The sequence below is a fragment of the Micropterus salmoides genome, unplaced genomic scaffold, assembly GCF_014851395.1.
Source record: "Micropterus salmoides isolate LMB-PRFRI ecotype aquatic unplaced genomic scaffold, ASM1485139v1 Ms_hic_scaffold_10, whole genome shotgun sequence".
Taxonomy (NCBI): Eukaryota; Metazoa; Chordata; class Actinopteri; order Centrarchiformes; family Centrarchidae; genus Micropterus; species Micropterus salmoides.
The window spans coordinates 18,971,432-18,994,752 of record NW_024040041.1 but is presented as its reverse complement, the minus strand read 5'-3'; the positions used below and the strand labels follow the sequence as shown (position 1 = coordinate 18,994,752).

The window sequence follows — 23,321 nt, the reverse complement described above, 5'->3', positions numbered from 1 at the left end:
GGTGTGTATGCGACGAGGACCATGTCTGTGGCCTACGTTAGCCTACAACAGCGGCGTCGCGCTGGAATGAGGGAAATACAAACCGGAGCCCAACTCGTTATCCCCGCTGCTTTCAAGCCAATACTATATAATACTATATTTCAAGTAGCCTTTAGATGCTTTAGAAAAACAGAACAGGATTAATAATCACTGAAGCAATTGGCATATTATATTACATTACCTTATCTAGCCAAGGTGTAACTAATTGCAACAACTTATACCACACAATTTGTTTGTATTTTTGATTTCACCCCTTAAGAGTTCTTAGTGCACAAATATTGGATTCATTTCATAGGTGTCATTTACACTGTGAATACTGGGGACATGTCTCCATCACTGTTTTTTAAAGCATTTGTTAAATATGTTCTGAAAAATGGCTTGAAACAAGAAATGCTAAAAAAACAAATGAAAATACTTTGAGAAAGGTTTATTTGCACAATAAGAAAACATGCAATGCAATTTTAAGATAAAAGACACAAATGTGCATTGTTCAAATAAAGTTCAAGCTAAAAAAATATGAATGACTTTATTTAAATAAAGACAATTCTCCCATAAATTGGTGCAGAAAATGTCTTCAGAATGCAGGAAATTAAATGTTGAGGGCTCAAAAAAAAAAAAAAAAAAAAATATATATATATATATTATTATATTTCAGCATATGATATATATATATCAATATAGTGTTAAAATATCTTCTTGTCTTGTTCTTGTGAACCCAATATTGTGAATCGTGCATGTGAGCTAAGTGTATCGTCACACCCCTAATCTGAACCCTTATGTCCCCACTACTTTTCAACACAAAGTGATGTCCTTGATTCATTTTATCTTATCAAAGTACAAACACACCCCAAGCTATAGTGTGTTAAATATGAATGTATTATAATAAAATGTTTTATTAAATTCATGTAACTTTGTAAATAATTTTCTCGGGCTTAAAATTAATACAGATTTTCCATTAAACGGCAGTGAAGTTGGTATTACATTTTATTTTGGATGTTGTGGAGTCTTAAATTTAACTTTGAGAATCCTGGAGGTACCCTGAAAGCAACCAAATTGTGTTGTTGTTGACCTACAAGACAGATATTGTAGATATATTGGACGTATTAAGATTAAAAAGCATTAATAGTAAAATAATAACTTTCTTTAATAATAATGTTCAACTCTAGTTATTAAGAGCAGTAAGATAAGAGAAGTAATTTGCATTTCCAGGCAAGTAAGCACTTGTGTTGCATTGTTCAAATAGAACCGGTCTACCCCTTTGACTCGCTAAGCCCCAAAAGCCCTAATGACAGACACTATCAGCAAACATGAATTTAATCTTTTTTTTTTTAACGTCTGTCATGATGATTGTACTCTATTTCCTGGTCTATCCTGGCAGCAAGCAGCTTCCCTCTGACAGCTGTTGTAGTAAGGAAGTCATCCAAGGTTGATGAACTTTGAACTCTGATATTTATATTGTTTATACTCTTAAAGTAAATACAAGGATGCATTTATGGTTTTACAACATGTGTAATTTCTTTCACAAAGCTATTTGCACATTGTACTGTTGCAGTTGAGGATTCCTTTGACTGCGCTATATTTTGACTCAGCATGTTGCTGGGTTTGATCACTTTATACTATAGACATTTTATAGTCATACTCATGTTTATAGATGCTTTGTATTACTACTTTTAAAATGACATGCTGCTTAATTACTTAACCACACGCCACTCTCTCTGTTTCACTTTTTGTTTCTCCCCAGTGGCTCACTGTGCATCATCCAGACAGATCATCTCCCACTGGAAGAACTGTACGCGGCACGACTGTCCGGTCTGCCTGCCTTTGAAGAATGCTAGTGACAAGAGAAACCAGCAACGTGAGTATCTCCAGCATCTCCCCTGATCTCTCATGCTCTTGTTAATTCATGTAAAAATGCAGTTAAAAGTTCTTTGTAGATAAATATCTGTATGGTTGTGGTCATTTTGAAAAAAATAAAATCTTACCTTGTAGGCTGTTCAACAAGGGAGTTGTCACTCAGCAGCGAGCCTGAAGTCACTTTGTGTGGTATGAAGTGGTGCCACCTGCAGGTTGTGTCTCCCTGCCACAGCTCTGTGCTGGCTGGCTGTGAGAGCTCCAACAGGGAGAGGATTCCTCTAGACAGGCTGGGCCTGTAATATTACACCCAGGGGAGGGGCTCTGTGGCTATGCTATCAGTGGGGGCAGGGTCTTAGGACAGCATGCTCTCTGATTGGTTAAAAGGCCCGATGACAGATTTAAATCCCCCACAGAGGCAGCGTGCTCCCTGTCAGCAATCAACACAGCAGGGAGCAGTGCAGGGATTTTAAATGGAGGTCTGCTCAAGACGTTTGTTTGCACAGAGATTTTTTTTCTTTACATAAAGAGTTGGAAATTTTAATGATGTTTAAAAAAATATTTTTATAGTGATTAGTATACTAATGTTCATTTTTTGTGTTTCCTGATTTATATTCAGAGGCACACCAAAATACAAGAAGCAGCAGTTACCCCTCAAGTTTTATAGAGTACTAATGAAATGCTTTATTTAATATTGCCAAACCACTTATTCATTTTCCTCATCTTCTCCTTCCAGCCATGCTAAGTTCACCTGGGGCTGGCCTGCAGAACGCCATAAGTACAGTGGGGCCTGGCCAGCCCAGTGCCACAGCCATCAACAGCGCTGCCACGCACATCGACCCCAGCTCCATGCAGAGGGCCTATGCTGCCCTTGGCCTGCCGTATGGGAACCAGTCCCCTGCTCAGGGCCAGGGTCCCGCTCAGCAAAGCCCCCAGCACCAGCAGCTGCGAAATATGAACCCACTAGGTACGGGATAGATAGGACTACACTTCCATTTCAGAGGATAATGTGATTACAATACTATGAATCTTCTGTTAAGCCAATTTCTTGCAAACCCTTGTAAATGATAATGTGTGTTTATCAGGCACTAATCAGATGAACCAGATGGCAGGAGGCATGGGTGTCCCTTCTTCAGACCAGGCTGGCATGCACTCTGACTCCTCTCTACCATCCACACTCAACAAGTGAGCATTCTCATCCTTAATACGTTGCATAAAACACAGCCCTTGCTGCAAAGGCAGCCACAATTTCACCAATTAACCTAGTCCGCATGTCTTTGGACGGTGGGAGGAAGCCGTAGCCCCTGCAGAGAACCCACGCAGACAACATGCTGCAACAACTCCACACAGAAAGGCCAGGGCAACCAGGGTTTGAACCCGCGACCTTCTTGCTGTGAGGCGACAGTGCTAACCACTGCAGCACCGTGCCGCACACCCTGAACTGTAACTGTAATAATTTCTTTCTCTCTGTGTTTTATAGTCAGCTGATGCCAGATGGGTCAGTAGCAGGAGGCATGGGAAACCTGCCCACTGCCACCCCTCTCTCTGCTTCAGGGGTACGGAAGGCCTGGCATGAACACGTCACTCAGGACCTGCGCACCCACCTGGTGCACAAACTGTAAGTCCAACAATGCAACAGATGTATTATTAATACAGTTCTGTCACTGGAAAACTAAATAGAACTTGATGTACCAGGTTGTTGCTGAGTTTATATTTTTCTGTTTTGTCTCTTCAGTGTACAAGCCATATTCCCCACCCCAGACCCTGCAGCACTGAAGGACCGGCGAATGGAGAACCTGGTGGCATATGCACGCAAGGTTGAGGGTGACATGTACGAGTCAGCTAACAGCAGGGTAATTGATTTAATTGCCACTTTTTTTATTATCACACCATTATAACCTGAGCGTTGATGTCGCTTAAGGCCTTTTAATCCTAAGGCCTTTCTCTTGTCACTATGAGAGCAGACAAACCAGATACCAAGAAACACTCATTATTCTTTTTAATATAAAATATCTTTTCTGCCTTTTGTTTCTTTTCATCCTCTCACTAGGATGAGTATTACCATTTCCTGGCAGAGAAAATCTACAAAATCCAGAAGGAACTGGAGGAGAAGAGACGCTCAAGGCTCCAGAAACAGCCCGGCATGGTGGGCACACCTGGGCCTCAGCAGCCTGGTATGGCTCAGCCCAACGCCATGGGCCCAGGACAGGCCGTCCGACCGCCCAGTTAGTAGCCAAACTCTCTCCACTTCATAGCATCTAAATACAAAAGGGGAAAGACGCTTTGGAATATTGGCTGCCTCAAACGATTCTACAGTTATCAATTCACACATGTATAAAACATTTCGGTAACTGATGGCAACTTAAAACACTACTTTGTCCTGTCTTCTCTCAGATGGACCTGTGCCTATGCCCAACATGCCAAATCAGATAATGAACCGTATGCAGGTGCCACAAGGTGTGTGTTTGTATTTGCTGTGTTAGCAGTCAGATTCCAGGGAAAAGCACTATATGTCCTTTTTTGGCTTCCTAGTTCGTAAATTTGCAAATGGATTTACATATAAATGTTATACAGAAAATTGGTAAGCATTTTAGTTGCAGTTTTAGTTTTCTGTGCACACCCGACTGTTTAACCAGTTAAAGTTAAATGCATTTGTCAGAGCTGTGATGTTTCAAGTGAGCTAGTTCAGTGCCTCTGCCAGCCCAGTAGGACATGGAAAAATGGATGACAACTTCCAAGTATAATAAGGTATATTAATCTGTGTGTATCTGTTCCCACAGGAATCAATCAGTTTAACCCTATGGCAATGCAGAATGCGCAGATGCCTCAGGCACCCATGGGAACACGTGCTCCCTCCCCGATGAACCATCCGCAGCAGATGAACATGAGCTCCGTCCCAGCGGTTAGATCTTGCTCTTCTGTCTCCCTGCTTTATTATTTTCTCTCTCTCTCTTCTGAACAATCATGTCTCTGAGCTAAGTTTATCAGTATTTTGTCACCATGTTTATTTTGCCCCTAATGATTTTGTCTGTTTCATCTCTCGCCTCTTACAGATGGGCATGTCCCCATCAAGGATGCCTCCGACTCAAGGAATGATGGGTAGTCATGCTAATAACATGGTACCTCAGCAAGCCAACCAGGGCCAGTTCCTGCCACAGGGCCAGTTCACTGCAGGTGGAGCAATGAATGCGAATGTAGGCTTGGGGCAGCCGATAACACAGGCTGCTGTCACACAGGTGAGAGAAGTGTTGACATTTTGTATGCTCCTTGCGTTTTCAGTGCTCCTTGGATTTTTCAGTCTGAATGTGGCCTTGTGATTGTCACCATATGGGCTGCTGTATGAATGGTGTGTATTGGTATGCTAACTGCTCATCCCTCTTTGTTCCAGCAGCCACAGAACTCTAACCTCCCTCTGAATCCTCTGGGATCACTTGGCTCCCAGCTGCCATGTGGCCCTGCAGCCCAGCCCACCCTGCGTGCCACCCCTCCACCCAATGCATCTGCCAGCCTGCAGTCTCAGCAGCAGCAGCAGCAGCAGCAGCAGCAGCAGCAGCTGCAGCAACACCATGCTTCTGCGCAGGCCCAGGTGCCACCACAGCCCTCCACCCCCGTCTCCACGGGTGGGCCCTCTTCCACTCCAACCCACTTATCTAGTAGTCTCCCTCGCCCCCCCTCAGCCATGGGCACACCTCCTGACCCCTCCCTGCCACTCACGCCCCTGCAGCCCCAGATAGAACCCCCCAGCCAGATGCAGCAGCCCACCTCAGTGCAAGCACAGCACCCCAGCACACCGGTGAGACACTAGTTCGAACTCAGAAGTCATTATAGTTTTTGTATCACTTACGCATTTGCCAGCCTATGTTAAAGCTAATAGGTCTTTTGACCAAACACTTAAAAATCTTCTTCTGAGAGCATCACTGACTCCTTAATTTGCTTATAAGTCCCTATTACTTGATTTATAGATTATCAGCATTGTGATCAGAATGTCTCTTTCTCCTTTTCATAAAGTTGTCCCAGGCAGCAGCGAGTATAGATAACAGAGTGCCCACCCCAGCCTCTGTGGCTGAACTGCACTCCCAGCAGGCCCCTGACATGAGCGGCACTGAAGCCAAACCTGAAGTAAAAGAAGAAGATGACAACAGCTCTGGGAAGAAGCAGACAGATGTAAAAATGGAGGTATGTTCATTATTTTACAGTATAACTCAATAGTAGTAATAATAAAACCTTATTTGCATAGTACCATTTAAAAACACATATACAAAATGCTTGACAGAAGAAAATAAAATAGTACACACTCAAGATAAAAATAACAAACAATATAAAACAACAGTGTACAGTAAAACAGGTAGAACACAGGTGATAAAAGAGACATAGGCCAAGCTTGGACTTCTGTACTTTAAAGCTTTGGCTCGGGATTACAAACTCCCAGGAACGGGAGCATGAAGTCAGTTATTCATTCACATTTTTTATTTATTTTGGATAAATTAATTTAAATTAATCTTTAGAATAATTGATAAATTAGTTGTTAAATTAATCAACTAATCGAGAAAAGAATAGATTATACAGTAAAAAAGTAAATCGTTAAGTGCAGCCCTTCAATGATCACATGGAATTACAGTAATCCAGACGAGACAAGATGAAAGTATGGGTGACTTTCGAGGTTTGCATGAGATAAAAACATTTCTACTTTTGCGATTTTTCTAAGTTGGTAGAAGCATGATTGTATTGGTGATGTTTCAAAACAGAGCTCAGAGTCAAATGCGAGTGGAACGTTGTGACGTAGGAGGGTTCCCAAGTTGGGGGGGGGGGGTCTGAATAAAAGGGCCTCAGATTTGGACTCATTGAGCTGGAGGAAGTTTTGTGACAGCCAGCATTTAATATCAAAGCCATAACATGAGAAAGCTTTTCCATGTCACTTGCAGTTAGCGGAACATGAAGTTGCACATCGTCCGCATAAGAGTGGAAATGAATATTGTACCTAAAAGAAGCATATAAATAGACAGTATAGGACCAAGAACTGGGCCCTGGGGAATACAACGTGAGAAGGGGGGCTGGGAATGAGGGAAATTCTCCATTACAACAGAAAACAATCTGTCAGAGGTAGGAGTGAAACCAGGCAAGAGCAGTGTCTTTAAGACCAACCCAATTTTCAAGGCGAATAATGAGGATATTGTGGTCAACTGTATGAAATGTGGGACTCAAATCGAGCAGAATTAAAATAGAGTACGCCCCACAATAAGTGGCGAGCAGTAAATGATTAGTAAGAGCTTTTTCTGTGCTGTGTTGGACGCGGAAACCTGACTGATGTTCTTCACAGATATTACTGTAATTCATATGTTGGATTGTGAGGCAATACACTTTTTAATAAATGCTAACATTTTAGATAAAAAGAAATTACCAAAAACAGTCAGTTGTTAAGAATATATAATGAATCCACAGTTGGTCAGCCCAGAAGCCATGTGCTGTTTGATCCCTTGGTTGCTACTGCAAACTCCATCCACTGCAACAGTCTAAAAAAGGGAAATTTGACTTGTGACTTTTCATTCTCCTAAAGGAAAGCGTTCCACTAAAGGCATTAAATACTTCATGGTTTACTGACTTGGCACCACAGGATAAGTGGTTGACCATGGGTTGTGTTCATATAGCAGGATGATGAAACCAAACCCCCGATGGTGAAGAAGGAGGAGACAGATGCAACAGAGCCAAAGCAGGAACCAATGGAAACCGAGGAGAAGAAGGCGGAGGTGAAGGCAGAACCCAAAGAAGAGGAGGAAAATGGGGCCAACAGCACATCAACCACCTCTACTCAGAACCGCAAAAAAAGTACACAAATCTGTTTAAAATTTGTTTATATTAAGTGTGTAAATACATATGTTTAGTTTGATATTTTGAGGTACAAAAATGAGAAGATATGTGTCATGGATGGGGGGGTTGACGAAACGAGATATGATATTGGGTTCACAAGATCAAGAGGTGATTTTAACACTTTATTTTTAAGAAATCTTCAATGATATGAACAGCATTGAACACTTAATTTCCTGAATTCTGGTGATTTTGTTTGCACCAATTTCTGTTTTGGTTTTTTTTGGTTTTTTTCTGCACCAATCTATGGTGGAAATGTTTTTATTTTTGTAAAAACACAAAATTTATATGGCAGACAATAATTGTGAATAGAAAATATAACATAATATAATGCATTAAGTCTCTCGGGTATGCTGTGTTGCTTTTTAGATTTGTTTTCTCCTGTAGATCAACTTCTCATGTAATATCATCTCTGCTGAGTCAACACACATGCCCCCCCCCCTTTGTGCCTTTTGTTTGGGGAAGTAACCTCTTTAAATGTGATTGTGGCACTTTTTCACCACCTTCTCTGACATGTAGCCCAAAAAGTCATTTAGTCATTTATTGTGAATTCATAATATTTTACAATTAACCTTGAATTCAAATCTTTTATTTGCAGACACCGATAAGCGGTTTGTATTTGCTGTTTTTACAACATTATTATTGTTTGTCCAGTTTTCAAGCCAGAGGAGCTGAGGCAGGCCCTAATGCCGACACTTGAGGCCCTCTACAGGCAAGACCCAGAGTCACTACCCTTCAGACAACCTGTAGACCCCATGCTACTGGGTATACCTGTGAGTATCCGCAATTATATACACACAAATGTCGTTTCAGATATTACAGTACCAACAGAAAATACTGTTGAGCATGATTTGCTCATTCCTACAAATGTCTCTCTACTGCTGTACAGGACTACTTTGAAATTGTGAAGAATCCCATTGACTTATCCACCATCAAACGCAAGCTGGATACCGGTCAATACCAGGAGCCGTGGCAGTATGTCGAAGATGTGTGGCTCATGTTCAACAACGCCTGGTTGTACAACCGCAAAACATCCCGTGTCTACAAGTACTGCACCAAACTGGCAGAAGTGTTTGAAGCAGAGATTGATCCTGTCATGCAGGGCCTGGGCTACTGCTGCGGCAGGAAGGTGAGACAACACAGGGATTGAAATCTGTACTTTTTACTGTATTTATCTTGTCAGTTCACATTTGTCTTTACCTGTATGTGGCAGTTGACATGAGTACAACTCTTTTTGTAACAATGACATGTATTGTTAATGTTTTTCTCTGTTTCCACAGTATGAGTTCTCACCCCAGACGCTGTGTTGCTATGGCAAACAATTGTGTACCATCTCCAGGGATGGCACCTACTACAGCTACCAGAACAGGTAAAATTACATTCTGACTCTGGTGAGGAGTAGACAAGTTGAAGGAGGGTTTATAAAGAGATGTGCAGCTTCATCTTCAAAGATAAAACATGGACAAAAAATTCACATACAGCCATGTCAGTCAACAATGCTGTAAGGTCCTTGTGCACATTATGATCTTTCCTTTATAGGGGGTGTCACAGACACCACTAAGAGTTGAATATTGTGGTCAAGCAGACTGTGAATGATTGGGCCCTGTGTTTTCCTCATTGTGCTGGAGAATCAGCACTGAAGCTCCCCCTGCTGTGCAGAATCTGCTACTGCACCTCAATGTCATTCCAATGCAACACTATTCAAGTATTGCAGATGAGCGCTACTAAATACTGTGAGGTTTACCAATTTTGGATTGAAGTCCAAGAAGTTATAAACATTTGGTTTTATCATTTGATCACATCTTGATCTGTATGCCCAAAGTATTAGGGACTGAAATTCCCTTGACTTTAATCAAACGAAACGTTATCACTCATTCTTTCTCCCCCGGCATGACCATGTAATTCCTTCATCAGCTCCTAATGCATGTTGCTTATGTTACAAGTGATTGTCGTTTTTGTTTATTTGATAATTCATTTTGAAAGGACAGTTACATGGTTGCAACACCAATGTACATGCACAATTTATCAAGGATAACTCAATATTGTAGTTAGACATCGCAGAGGTGTGTGCGTGAGCATACTTGTGTGTGGAGATAGTGGGGTACTACATTAGTGGTATATAAAAGCACAAAAAAACGTCAGTATACACAACATTTTCTCTTTGGGCGTTAACAGGCATTATTCTGACAACAGGCTAAAGTACACACTTCCCATTATATTAAAAACAGTCCATCAAATGAGCTACATACAACCCTGCCAACATAACTGTCTTTACAGGAGTAAATTATCTAAAACCCAGTGTTTCAGTTGGTCTTAAACATGACTGGGTTTGTAGTCTTCTACCCATCTGGCTACTGGTTCGTGCAGGCTCCCATCAATTTATTTTGGGAGACCTGAAATTTTATCTTCCATAGCTTTGGAAAAGTACCAGGATGTGCTAGCGTAATCAAAGTGGCATTGGATTAAACTGGAATCCACAAGTTGCCAACTTTACCTTTCCAGGAACTAGGCTGGACAATAAAACAATAACAATAATTATCGCAATATAATCTTTTTTCGATAACAATATAACAAATGTTCAATAAATGCTTTATTCACTTGAATTATACACAAATTAGGACTTATTTCTTTTATTTACATGTTTATTTTGTGGGGGAAAAGGGACCAAAAAAAACTACTACTTACTTAATTTGACTCGTGCATATTTGTTGACAAAGATTTGATCATAATTATGTTCTAACTCAGCTTTGTGAAGTGATCCACTGTTTAGCATCTAGTGTTGACCATAATTTAGAGTTTAAACCACAATTAACCTGGAGCTGAGTTTTTTTGTCAACAACCAGCATAGTGCCCATATAGGAACATATTAACATTCCTTGAACTTATTTACATGCCTCTTCCATGTCATTAATATACACCAGAAACAACAAGGGGCCTAGCACACTCCCTTGAGGGACTCAACTTTGTGGTGGACATCTGCGATGGACAATTACGTCCACTATCTGGTCCCTATGATGGTGTTTTCAAATTCCAGTATATAGTTTGTAGAGTCCACAAACAGTAGTTTCTGTTCACAACATTAGAACATTCATTTACTATCATTAACATAGCATTTTAGCATGTTTTCCTGTTTCTGTTACAGTTTGAAAGAGAGTGGCTGGATCATGGATCATTTCAACTGTGACTAACCTTTACCCATCTGCCTGTGTGTGTATGTGTGTGTGTGTCCCTCCGTCTGTCCACTGCCCATGCTTCGTCCTCGGTTGTTGCCGTGTGCCCCGTTTACTCTGCATTCTGCCTCCTGTACGCCGGTTTGCCTGTGCTGCTACTGTGTGTGCTGGGCTGCAGTTCACCCAAATATGGCCTTATTGCCGACAGGTATCACTTTTGTGAGAAGTGCTTCAACGAGATCCAGGGCAACAGTGTGACCCTGGGGGACGACCCGGCACAGCCACAGACGTAAGTTACCAGGCCTGGGTGGCCCGAAAACCAGCTGATGATCATCTTGCGAGATTATTAGTCAGTTTTCTCTCTGGACTTGATTCTTTAGAAAGGGTTTTCGATAACATGAGCCAACATGAACTTTGTTGTTGTTTCTTATCTCTTTTTCGTGCAGTATGATCTCAAAAGAGCAGTTTGAAAAGAAGAAAAATGACATGTTGGACTCTGAACCGTAAGTACTGTCTGGACAGTAACATCAACGTCACCCTCATTTATGTATGTGCAGTGATGGTCTTTACTACTTTTTGCAAAGAAAGCACAGAAAAGGCAAATGTTTGTCTTTGCAGGTTTGTTGAATGTAAAGACTGTGGACGAAAGATGCATCAGATATGTGTGCTGCACTACGACGTCATTTGGCCTTCAGGGTAAGTCTGATGGATAACTACACTGTCCATGTTTGACCTTAACAGAATTCTTTCTAACAGGAATGTGTATTTGCCAGAGTTACTGTATGTTGACACTAAACTACAGTTTGATCTGTCTTCTTCTAGCTTTATCTGTGACAACTGTCTGAAGAAGTCTGGCAAAACAAGAAAGGAGAACAAGTTTGCAGCCAAAAGTAAGTTACATTTAGTAGCAAAACAGCAGCGGCTTTTAATCTAATTAAATGTTCCTTTATTTACGTAAAAGTAAAACTTATTAAAAATTAATTAAAGAATTAATATTAAATATTGTGTTAATGTTTGTAAAGGGCTGCAGTCTACAAGGTTGGGGACGTATATTGAGGACAGAGTGAATAAGTACTTGAAAAGGCAGAACCACCCAGAGGCCGGTGAGGTGTTTGTGCGAGTGGTGGCCAGCTCTGACAAAACTGTGGAGATTAAGCCTGGCATGAAGTCTAGGTAAGGTTCTCACCTGCTGATAAAGTGTCTCACCTGATTTGCAAAAACAGTGGTTAAATCTAGAATAAAATGCTGCGTGGCTGCTTTCTTACTGCAAGCCCAGCTGGGAGCTACACCGCGTACCACTCAAGAGCTTTTCTCATCTGAGAAACAAACTAGAAGCCTGTACTAGGAGCTCTCCTGAATCTGGCACCAAAAAGAATCCATCTCCTCTCCTTTACAAAGAAATTGTAGTAGTCAAGTGCAAGTCCTTAAAAGTTTGTAACTTTACTTGCTTATCTGGTTCCGCAGGTTTGTGGACTCAGGCGAGATGGTGGAGAGCTTCCCTTACAGAACCAAAGCACTTTTTGCGTTTGAGGAAATAGACGGGGTGGACGTTTGTTTCTTCGGCATGCATGTCCAGGAGTATGGATCAGAATGCCCCTTTCCAAATACCAGGTAAAACTACAATGAAAAATAAGAATGGATGCAGTTTTTCTCAGTTTATTTTGGTTTGTTTGTATTGCTCTTTGATTAAATTCTCCACATTTGCATTGCAGACGGGTTTACATATCATACCTCGACAGTATTCACTTCTTCAAACCACGTTTGCTAAGGACTGCAGTTTACCATGAGATCTTAATAGGCTACCTGGAGTATGTGAAGAAACTGGGGTGGGTAAAGAGTAGCTTTACACCCTTTCAGCTAATACTGTGTAAATGTATCATTCCTCCAAGTGCTAAGTGGCTGGTAACTCTTGTCACCCTCAGGTATGTGATGGGTCACATCTGGGCCTGCCCACCCAGTGAAGGAGATGACTACATTTTCCACTGTCACCCTCCTGACCAGAAGATCCCCAAGCCCAAGCGGCTCCAAGAGTGGTACAGAAAGATGCTGGACAAGGCTTTCGCTGAGAGGATCTTGCACGATTACAAGGTCAGATCACATCATTACTCCATTATTAGTTCACAGTTTTGAAAATGTAAATTTAACTATTGTTAAATTAAAGTTTAAACTAATTTACTAGACTATGCCAATATCTTGTTTGTGTTAAGAATCCCAATGTTTATCCGGTATTAATGTGCTTCCAATCATGCTTCCTGTCTCTGCTGACAAGACAAATAGGATCAGCTATTGATATAACAAAAACTACAATTCTAACCAATTTTCAATTACATATAGTTAAAACAGTTAGGCTAATCTTTACAGTAGACCTGCCAAATCCCCCCATTTTCATTAATGTAAATTTCAGTGACAAAACTATCTCTAATTTTTTTTAAAAACTTGCAGATATCCAATCCATTTTATTGATATAGCAAATAAAAAAAAAACAAGAAATAAAACCTAAAAAACATATACATACATAAAACATATATCTATCGATCGATCTTACTGTCTTGACTGATAGAAGTCTTGTGTGTCTGTGTTCAGGACATTTTCAAGCAGGCAACAGAAGACAGGCTGACCAGTGCCAATGAGCTGCCGTACTTTGAGGGTGACTTTTGGCCTAATGTGCTGGAGGAGAGCATCAAGGAGCTGGAGCAGGAGGAGGAGGAGAGGAAGAAGGAGGAGAACACAGCCTCCTCAGAGACGACAGAGGTGAGTTAGATGAGTAGGTGGATTGAACATTTTGAAATGGGGTTGCTCTTATTAAACCAAAATGAACAACTTGGTGCTTAGGCCTCTGATTCACCTCAGATTTTTATCACGCTTCAGTCCTAATTATTTAAAAGCTTTCAGCATTCACTCAAGCATTGTTTAACCACTCAGCTTAATTGCATAACCTCATCTTGCCTGTTGTGCAATCTCTTCTTCTCTGAACGTTCATGTCCATCTATTTCAAGGGAGCCCAAGCTGACAGCAAGACTGCCAAAAAGAAGAATAACAAGAAAACCAACAAAAACAAGAGCAGCGTCAGCCGAGCCAATAAGAAAAAGCCTGGGATGCCGAATGTAGCCAATGATCTGTCCCAGAAGCTCTACGCCACAATGGAGAAACACAAGGAGGTGGGAAATCCTATAAACTGTAACAGATTTTTTGCAGTCCATTCCTCATAATTAAAAATGCCATTTTTTTCAACCTATGTTTTACCTCAAAAGGACATTGAGGAGGTATGCCCTCCACAATGGTGTTGCGATATAAAACAATGCATGACAGCAGCTATCATTTTTTTTAAACGTGATTAGGGCTGCAGCTAACAATGATAGTTAACCCTAACCCTGGTTGTGTCACCCGACGCTGGTCTCCAAACCACGTTTTGTCAAGAAAACACACGTGAAATGTAAATGCGAAATGAGCGATCCTGCATATGAAACAGCTGTTTGTTATTATAAAGATAGCAATTATAAAGACAAAGAATCTGGTTGAAAGGATGGATTAGCACACGCAGTTAGCAAGGATTGTCTGAGCTACAGAGAGCTGGAGTTGAGTTAAAAGATGCAGCTCCCCGACACCCAGTTAACTCATGACTGTGAGGTTACAACTCACGGCCCAAAAGGGAGAACAACAAACGCACGTGTGCACATTTCCAGTTGAGGTCTGCGGCTTACTTTGGCTAGCCTTCAACTCAACAATCAATCATGATTTCAGTTAAATGCTAAAGTTGCTGTTACTGTTACCTTGTCTGTGGTCCGCTGGCAGAACACCAGCTGCTTTTTGTTCAGGTGCCGTCGTGCTGTTGCTGAGGTGACATAAGTTTTGTTTTATGGTGGATGGACAGTAACATTACAGAGTTGTTGTTTTCTTTAGCTTGAAATAATCGCATACATTGGACACTTTTTTCTTTGTCCCTTGCTATTTTCTCTCTCTTCCTCCACTTTTCAAACAGCTCCATTATAAGCACGTCGTGTTCACAGTGACGACAGTAATAAATGTCCCTGCGAAACACTGTGCTGTAAAGTTACATGGATTAAACGAAGCATCAATGCAAAGAATTTTTGTCGATGGATTTTATGAATTGATTTTATCGATTTAATCGATGAATTGTTTCAGCCCTACATTTGATATTTCTAAACCAAGCTGGTAGGTTGACATGGGCGATCAAATAATTACACAGAACAAGATCTTTCTCTCAATTGCACATCTCTGTTGTACATCTTATGGGCACATCTAGGCATATGAGTACATGAGCAGTGAGTGCAGATACCAAGCGGCAGCCTCCGGGTCTGAAAGGTGAAGCCAAAGCGGAAGTGCTTTAAACCTGCATTCTTTCTAATGGCCAGTAGGGTGTGACTCCACTGGTTGGATTGAGTTTATGTTCTCAATCGCTTCTTCAATACAGCGTGATGTTCAATTTGTGAATTATGGTCCAATTTAGAGGACGATAGACAAGATAGATTGACAAGTCGCTACCATGTCAACCTGTCAATCAGGCTAGAGGCGACTTGTGTCCGCTACACTATAAATTTAACCAGCGCCGTTGAAAAAGCTTATTAGTTGGCTGTTCATTTTTCCGGTAAGTACATTTTGTTTTTTGCTAGCCAAAATTAGCATCCCAGTTATTAACCACAGTTAACATGAATTGCGGATGCACCTTGCTAACCCAGCAAGTGCCACCTTCTCGTCCAAATATGGTCACGTCTGGTCAGGTGTGGTTCCAAAAAACCAAGAAGGCAATGGTCAAAATACCAGACTTGAGGCTTCAAATGGGTGACGTCACGGTGACTATGTTCACCTATTTTATACCGGCTATGGCAGATACTTGCATCCCATGGGATGGGAATTTGTTACAGCACACTTTGACTGTCCCTATAACTAACCATCATGTTTACTGTCCTTTCTACTATCAGGTGTTTTTTGTTATCCACCTCCATGCTGGCCCAGTAATTAACACCCTGCCACCCATCATGGACCCTGACCCTTTGTTGACCTGTGACCTGATGGATGGACGTGATGCCTTTCTGACTTTGGCCAGGGACAAACACTGGGAGTTCAGCTCACTGAGAAGGTGCAAATGGAGCACGATGTGTATGTTGGTAGAGCTGCACAACCAGGGCCAGGACCGCTTTGTGTACACCTGCAACGAGTGCAAGCACCACGTAGAGACACGCTGGCACTGCACTGTCTGCGAGGTAGGGAATAGTAGCACTTTCACAAATATGTTTTGAAATTTATAGCTGTATCAGTTTTGATTTTTATTTAAATCTTGACTGAAACCTAATGTGGTTTTCCTTTCCTGTCATCAGGACTACGACCTATGCATTAACTGCTACAACGTTAAGGGCCATGAGCACCAGATGGTAAAGTGGGGCCTGGGTTTGGACGACGACAGCAACGGTCAGGGTGGAGAGGCCTCCAAGAGCCCTCAGGAGAGCCGACGTCTCAGCATCCAGCGCTGCATCCAGTCCCTGGTACACGCCTGCCAGTGTCGCAATGCCAACTGCTCTTTGCCTTCATGCCAGAAGATGAAGAGGGTGGTTCAACACACCAAAGGCTGCAAGCGCAAGACCAATGGTGGCTGCCCTGTGTGCAAGCAGCTCATTGCTTTATGTTGTTATCACGCCAAGCACTGTCAGGAGAACAAGTGTCCTGTTCCATTCTGTCTCAACATCAAGCACAAACTCCGTCAGCAGCAGCTGCAGCACCGGCTCCAGCAGGCTCAAATGATGCGCCGCAGAATGGCCACCATGGCGGGAAGGGGTATGCCCATGCCATCTCCACCTACCTCAGCTGCCCCAGACACCCCCAATTCTGTGCAGCAGCCTAACACACCCCAAACCCCCCAGCCCATGCCCAACCAGCCCCAACAACAACAGCAGCAGCCACCAAACCCTGCCAACATTACTCAAGGCTTTCCCAACAATGGCCGCACCAGCCAGCCCCCAACACCAGTGCCGCAGGGTAAACCAGGGCCTCAATCATCTCCTCTGCATCAGCAGCAGTCACCTCTGCCGAACATGCCACACCAACAGCAGCCTCAGCCTCAGCCACCGCAGCAGCAGCAGCAGCAGCAGCAACAACAGCAGCAGCAGCAGCAGCAGCAGCAACAGCCACTGCTAGCAGCCCTGAAAGTGGCCAGACAGATCGAGATGGTAGCCAAGGCGAAACAACAGCAACAGCAGCAGCAGCAGCAGAATTATGTCAGGAATGGGATGCCCATGAACCACCCACGAATGATGGGGCCCATGCAGGGCCAGATGCAGATGATGCAGGGGCCGCGGGGCCCCCAGGTGATGCAGGCTATGCAGCAGGGCCAGTGGGCTCCAGGCATGCAGAACCCCATGCAGAACCCCATGCAGAATCCCCATGTTCATCAGCCACAGGTCCCTCCTCAACAAGGCCCCATGGCCCCTCAGCAGGCTCAGGGAACTCCCATTCCCCAGCAGGCCCAGCTCATGCAGAGGCCCATGATGCCCCAGCAACAGGGCCTCCAAATGCCTGGGGTCATGCCTCCCCAGGGGCCCTCACAGCAGGGCATGACACCGCAGCAACAAAACATGCCACGGGGGATACCTGGTAACATTGCTCCGAGTGCCCTGCAGGACTTACTGCGCACCCTTAAATCTCCCAGCTCCCCCCAGCAGCAGCAACAGGTTCTCAACATCCTCAAGTCTAACCCCCACTTAATGGCCGCCTTCATTAAACAGAGGACAGCCAAGTACCAGGCCAACCAGCCACAGCAACAGCAGCAGGGGCAGCAGCAGAACCCTCAGGCCATGCTGGGGTCCCCGGCAGGAATGCAGGCCATGGCAGCCATGGCAAACCAGGTGCAGAGGCCAGGTATGGCACCTCAGCAGCAGCCTCCTCAGCAGGCAGGGCCCCAGGGCATGGCAAACATGGGCCCCCAAGGCCAGATGATGAATGCTGCACAAAACGGGAATCCCCAACTGTACCGGAGACAGCAGCTGCTCAGGATGCAGCAGATGCAGCAGCAGCAGGCACAGCAGCAGCAGGGAGGCATGCCTCAGGGCCACGGTCAGTTCCCCCAGCAGCAGCCGGGGCCAGCGAGCTACTCCCAGCTCCGAATGCAGCAGCAAATGGCTATGCAGGGAGGTGGGGGCGGCATGGGACAGCTCCCTCCCACGTCCCAAATGGGCCAACCCGGCATGGGCCAACCCGGCATGGGCTTGGATGGGCCCCAGAACCTCCTCCAGCAACGCATACTTCAGCAGCAGCAGCAGCAAATGTTAAAGCAGCAGATGGGCTCTCCAGCACAGGCTAATTCGATGAGTCCACAACCCCACATGCTCCAAAGCCAAGCCCAGGGAGGAGCTCACTTGCCGGGCCAGACAATGACAAACACCCTCGGAAACCAAGTACGCTCCCCAGCCCCAGTGCAATCGCCCCGTCCGCCTTCGCAGCAGCCCCCGCATTCCAGTCCCTCCCCACGCATACAGCCCCAGCCCTCACCCCAGCACGGCGCCCTCCACTCTAGCTCTCCCCATCCCAGCCTCGGAGGCCCAATGTCAGGCTCCATGGAGCAGGGACACATGGGAACACCGGAGCAGAGTGCCATGCTCCCACAACTTAACACGCCAAACAGAGGGGGTTTGAATAATGACATAGGTATGTCGGGAGACACGCTGGAGAAATTTGTTGAAGGATTGTAGCATTTTGTGACAGAAGAAAGGCCTTGTTCTGTTTTCAGCTGAGACATTTTTGTACTTGCTGGTATAAAAAGCGAAAAGAAATACAAACAAATGCGTCATGAGGCCTATAGACTGTGAACTTTTCCGTAAACCAAGGGACTGCTTTTTCTTCCAACAGAGAGTGATTTAATAGTTGCTGTTGAAAAGAAGACAAAGAGACAAAGAATATATTTTTGGTTCAGACCAGCCATGCAGAATTTGCCCTGGTCTTTGTGTTTTATTTTGTTTTTCATTTGTTTATGCTCTGTTATTGACTTTTTTAACAAAACTTCTCAAAACAAAAAATATTTCATTTTATTATTCCTTTTTTTTATTTTGTACCTTTGCAAATTAATATCGTATTTGTGTTGAGAAGACTGTAAAATTATTTGTCTGGGAATTTTTTTGCCAGGTTTCACCTCTTGCTCAGTGTCTCTGTTCCTGGCTAATTTATTCTAATATGCCATTTTTCAAAAGGACTGCCTTTGGGAAAGCCTTAATTTCTTTCCTGTTTGCAGAGTCTATGGGAGATTAATGTATTTGTACAGATCTAGGAACTCTTGCACACACCCAAACGCAAAAGGCAGGTAGGTGTAAGAGAAACCTACATTGAAGCTTGTTAATGTTCACAGGTCCCGGAATGTTCTTTTTACTGGCTTGGGCCCAGAAATTGTCTCGCAGATGTTTAAAAAATTGCTTGGTCTCCCCCTCAGTCTAAAGAAATTCTCATTAGGTCCTCTTTTGCCTGTGGTGGGAAATTAACTTGTTTGACTGCTGATTTGTGTTCAGAGAGTTTTGTGCATCGTTTTCTCTCTTGCATTAAACTTGAATTGATGATGAACTGTTCTCTAATGTAAATCATGCAGCTAGACAGTACTGTAAATATGCAGAAAATAAGAATGAAATCACTGTACAAACTGGTTCAAATGGCTCATTTCGTACTTATATACCATATTGTTAAATAAACCTGTGTGCCACAGACTCAGCTTCTAATTTTTCTGTTTGGAGAGAACTTTGTTGTGGTCAGCAAGTGGATTGCAACTAATTATTTTCTCAATTATTAGATTAATTATTTAGTGTAATAAACCCTAGAACATATTTCCATCAGACTTTCTCAGAGCCTAAAATGATGTCCTATTTTGTGTGTGTCAGCCAGTCTAAACCCCTTAGGTGATTATGCCTACTATATTGTAAGGCAAGGACTCCAGCTTTTCACATTTAAGAAGCTGGAATCATCAACTGCGTCACATTTTTGCTTGAAAAATGACTCCAGTTAATCAAATATTAAAGACAACATCAACTAATTAGTTAATTAAATAATCGATTCAGATCAGCGTCAACATGACAAGCGTATTTACATAATTGTAAATTATTTTATTTTATCTTTATATTGCCTGTTTGACCTTGAAGAGCCAATTTAAAAACTGAAATGAATCCACTTGTAATCGTAGGAGGCTAACAAATAAACAGATTATGTATAAATTGGTACCGATGGGATTCGTGAGGAGGTTTTAATACATAACGAAATAAAACCTTGCGCTTATTTTAAACCACAATCGGTAAAATGATTTTTCCGCTTCTTAGGCAGTTTAATGGACGCTCTGCTGACGTCATCACAGAGCGCAGTCACGGGTCCTACCTGTACCACCGTCGTTCAGCGTGTGTCCCTCGGTCAGTCGACCTGTCTTGTAGTCTTAACCACCTTGGCTGTTATCATGTCCCGTTGCCTCGCGCTGGCTCGGTTCGCCCTCGGTTCCTCTCAGAGGGTTAACTCGCGGCTAATGTCATGTGCACGAGGGCTGAGCAGCCGAACTGTCTCGCGCCCCTTCGCTGGAGGTAAGCTGTGCTTGTTGGCCGGCCTGAGTTAGCCTAGCCGGCTAGTAGACAACCACAAGATCATCAAGTCAAATGCAAACTCTGTTGCGGCCAAATGTTGCATTTACCAGCCTGCAGTTTAAAACCACGAGCCGATCACGGCAGCTAGAGATGAATTTAAACCGATGGGTTTCTTACCAGACTCAGTTATTACATCATTACATCAGACTGACCCACAGACATGGTGGGCTGATCTGGTTTTCAGTGTCTTGTGATTTTATTTTTCATTTTATAGCCCAAAACAGATGAATGTAAACATTACTCGTGTACTCATTACTCATACATGCTGAGATTGTTATTGGTTGATGTAATAACTTTTATTAGCTAACTGGCCCTGAAGCCTTTTGTAACATAACTCCAATGTCTTGCTGTGTGCAGACATGTATTCTGAAGTACGAGCTAATAGGAAGTTATAGCAGTCTGAGTTAAATACAACCGTGTGTAGAGAAAAATATGGCAGTTTATGCCGTGATATGCAAAATATTTACATTAGATTTACATATGCAAAGACAATTATAGACCATATATATTGTAAAAGTGTTTGTATTTGTTAAGATAATAAGAAATTTTATAGGCTAAACAGTTGCAGCACTCCTGCTCTTCATTTTATATGGTGAAAATGACCACAAGAAAAGTTGAGCTTATTTGAGAGAAGGGACATTGCGATAAACAAAACAGACAAAGTGAAAGCAAAACAGGGCATGCAGCTTAAAGACGGCAACATATTGGTTAAACACAGTAAAAGCAGTAGTGACATACATAGTAAGTAAGTAATAACAATAATAATAATAATAACTTTATTTAGCACAATCCCTACATGGACTGTAACAGAAAGTGCTTAACATAAAAGCAGATGATCATAAATCAAACATTTAATGATAACAGTAAAAACCTGTAGTTAAAACAGCAGGATATATCACGGCCGGTTTTGCATACCAAGCTCAAGTTTGCAGGTCGTTGGTTTTCTATACTTAAAATCTGATTTTTTTAAAATTGTTTTTATTTGGGGAGTGATGGAATTTCTTTGAGTCCTGTCAGTGCTTGTTTGTATAGGGATTGAAGTGGTTTTATTGTGATATGATTGGCTTGTGACTTAAAGAAGAGGTTAGTCAGTTAACGCCCCAAGATATTTGAGTTCACTCACAACCTGCAATAAAAGCTGGCAAAGATTTTGTTTGCAAACTCTTTCCATCCATTGTTTTGTCTTCACCTGTCAGTGTGTTTCTGAACATGCGTGATTAGTCAGGTGATCTTAGAGGTTTCTCCCTTACTATATGCTGTCTGTAAGACAAATATGTCCTAGTAAGGCATCCAAAAAGACAAAAATGTCAGTGCCACAGCTTTCTTTGTGAAGCAGCCCAACCAACTGACTTGATCACCCGTTGTCATCAGACTTGCAGGTTGGACAGCAGCAGAGGTGGAGCAGTCGGCCCGGAGTGTGGAGCTCCCAGCGCGTCTGCCTCTGCTTCAGCCAGCAGTCTTACTACAGCACCCAGGAGGCCGAGAAAGAGCCGGAAAAGGAGCCTGAGGTGGAGCCTCTGCACACCATCATCAGTGATACAGAGTCGGTACAAGGTGCCGTAACAGCTGCAGACATAATTCTCCTTGAACGTTACCACACTTAGCTGATCATTTGTTAGATTTAAGATCCCCTGAGTGTTGTTCTGCCCCTGATCTACGCAGGTAGCTTCTCCAAACATGAATTCCAGGCTGAGACTAAAAAACTGCTGGACATCGTTGCCAGGTCCTTGTACTCAGAGAAAGAGGTAAAATGGTTTTGTTTAATGTGTGTGTGTGTGTGTGAGTAAGAGAGAGAGAAAGAATCTAAAACTTAAACTGACATTTCAGCTTTTATATGTAACTGTTCTTCTCCGGCTGATTCGCTGGCTTGTCCACGTCCCACCAGGTGTTCATCAGGGAGCTCATCTCCAACAGCAGTGACGCTCTGGAAAAACTGCGCCACAAACTGATTACGTCAGGGGGTGAAACGGCTCAGATGGAGATTCACCTGCGGACCGATAGTGCCAAGGGAACCTTCACCATTCAGGTATACCCATGACTGTGGAAGATGTGCAGTCTCCGTGGATTATGGTTGACTGGTGTTTTTCTTCCCTGTGTTGATTTTTGGTTAAACGTACATTTTGGAAGTTCAGGAACAACATGTAATGTGTCAGCCTTAGCTCCTACCGCACGGTGCGTTATGATGCCATAGTTGGTCCCGCTGTAGCCTTTTAAATTACAAATGTCTAAATTGTCCCAGTTTGTAAAACACAGTGGAAACTCAAGGAAGAACCATGTAACTGCAGTGGAGAGGCTTCCGGTGGACTCTGGTTCCTGGCCTGTGTTTGAGAAAGATTGCCACCTGGTGGATGAATATCATACAACACTTCTTTTTTTATGACTGACTGGGATTCTCTGAACAGGACACAGGAACGGGGATGAACCAGGAGGAGCTGGTTGCCAACTTGGGGACCATCGCCCGCTCTGGTTCCAAGGTGACTGTTGTATATGTTCTTCCACAGACTCAACTAGTGTGTCACTGTGCAAAAACAGTCAAATTAATCCAGCGTATCTGTAAACGTCACACTTGTGGATCAGTCATAATTCTGTCATAATGATCGTCTCCTCCCCATGCCACAGGCATTTTTGGATGCCCTGCAGAACCAGGTGGAGGCCAGCAGCACCATCATCGGTCAGTTCGGTGTGGGATTCTACTCTGCCTTCATGGTGGCCGACCGCGTTGACGTCTACTCCCAGTCGGCTGAGCCCGGCGCACCCGGATACAAGTGGTCCTCAGACGGGTGAG

The 23,321-nt window shown here is 43.2% G+C and overlaps 2 protein-coding genes across 6 annotated transcripts in view; both read left to right on the top strand.

Annotated features, from left to right (window-relative positions):
• crebbpb (CREB binding protein b) overlaps nucleotides 1–19,621 on the top strand; it is a 50,557-nt gene extending 30,936 nt beyond the window's left edge. Inside the window, exons 5-31 of one of the 5 annotated variants that reach the window (XM_038700630.1) lie at nucleotides 1,781–1,894; nucleotides 2,627–2,857; nucleotides 2,976–3,075; nucleotides 3,371–3,508; nucleotides 3,626–3,743; nucleotides 3,941–4,115; nucleotides 4,285–4,347; nucleotides 4,671–4,792; nucleotides 4,944–5,126; nucleotides 5,282–5,683; nucleotides 5,899–6,066; nucleotides 7,536–7,713; nucleotides 8,407–8,525; nucleotides 8,642–8,881; nucleotides 9,033–9,121; nucleotides 11,101–11,211; nucleotides 11,369–11,425; nucleotides 11,541–11,618; nucleotides 11,745–11,812; nucleotides 11,945–12,095; nucleotides 12,387–12,533; nucleotides 12,635–12,748; nucleotides 12,845–13,010; nucleotides 13,506–13,673; nucleotides 13,919–14,080; nucleotides 15,863–16,144; nucleotides 16,259–19,621. In XM_038700630.1, the coding sequence (XP_038556558.1) occupies nucleotides 1,781–1,894; nucleotides 2,627–2,857; nucleotides 2,976–3,075; nucleotides 3,371–3,508; nucleotides 3,626–3,743; nucleotides 3,941–4,115; nucleotides 4,285–4,347; nucleotides 4,671–4,792; nucleotides 4,944–5,126; nucleotides 5,282–5,683; nucleotides 5,899–6,066; nucleotides 7,536–7,713; nucleotides 8,407–8,525; nucleotides 8,642–8,881; nucleotides 9,033–9,121; nucleotides 11,101–11,211; nucleotides 11,369–11,425; nucleotides 11,541–11,618; nucleotides 11,745–11,812; nucleotides 11,945–12,095; nucleotides 12,387–12,533; nucleotides 12,635–12,748; nucleotides 12,845–13,010; nucleotides 13,506–13,673; nucleotides 13,919–14,080; nucleotides 15,863–16,144; nucleotides 16,259–18,622 (6,308 nt within the window). In that variant the 3' untranslated portion in view covers nucleotides 18,623–19,621. Of the gene's footprint in view, nucleotides 1–1,780; nucleotides 1,895–2,626; nucleotides 2,858–2,975; nucleotides 3,076–3,370; nucleotides 3,509–3,625; nucleotides 3,744–3,940; nucleotides 4,116–4,284; nucleotides 4,348–4,670; nucleotides 4,793–4,943; nucleotides 5,127–5,278; nucleotides 5,684–5,898; nucleotides 6,067–7,535; nucleotides 7,714–8,406; nucleotides 8,526–8,641; nucleotides 8,882–9,032; nucleotides 9,122–11,100; nucleotides 11,212–11,368; nucleotides 11,426–11,540; nucleotides 11,619–11,744; nucleotides 11,813–11,944; nucleotides 12,096–12,386; nucleotides 12,534–12,634; nucleotides 12,749–12,844; nucleotides 13,011–13,505; nucleotides 13,674–13,918; nucleotides 14,081–15,862; nucleotides 16,145–16,258 lie in introns of all 5 variants that reach the window. The other 4 variants (XM_038700655.1, XM_038700639.1, XM_038700646.1 and 1 more) reach the window with 4 other exon arrangements.
• Nucleotides 19,622–20,272: 651 nt separating this feature from the next.
• Nucleotides 20,273–23,316, top strand: LOC119889792 (heat shock protein 75 kDa, mitochondrial-like; the record flags this gene model as incomplete). The annotated part of the gene is given in 6 exon segments (XM_038700610.1): nucleotides 20,273–20,476; nucleotides 21,908–22,090; nucleotides 22,199–22,281; nucleotides 22,422–22,562; nucleotides 22,939–23,010; nucleotides 23,156–23,316. Coding segments are annotated over 6 exon segments (761 nt in total), but the record flags the coding sequence as incomplete, so codon positions are not given.
• Between the last annotated feature and the right edge of the window lie 5 nt (nucleotides 23,317–23,321).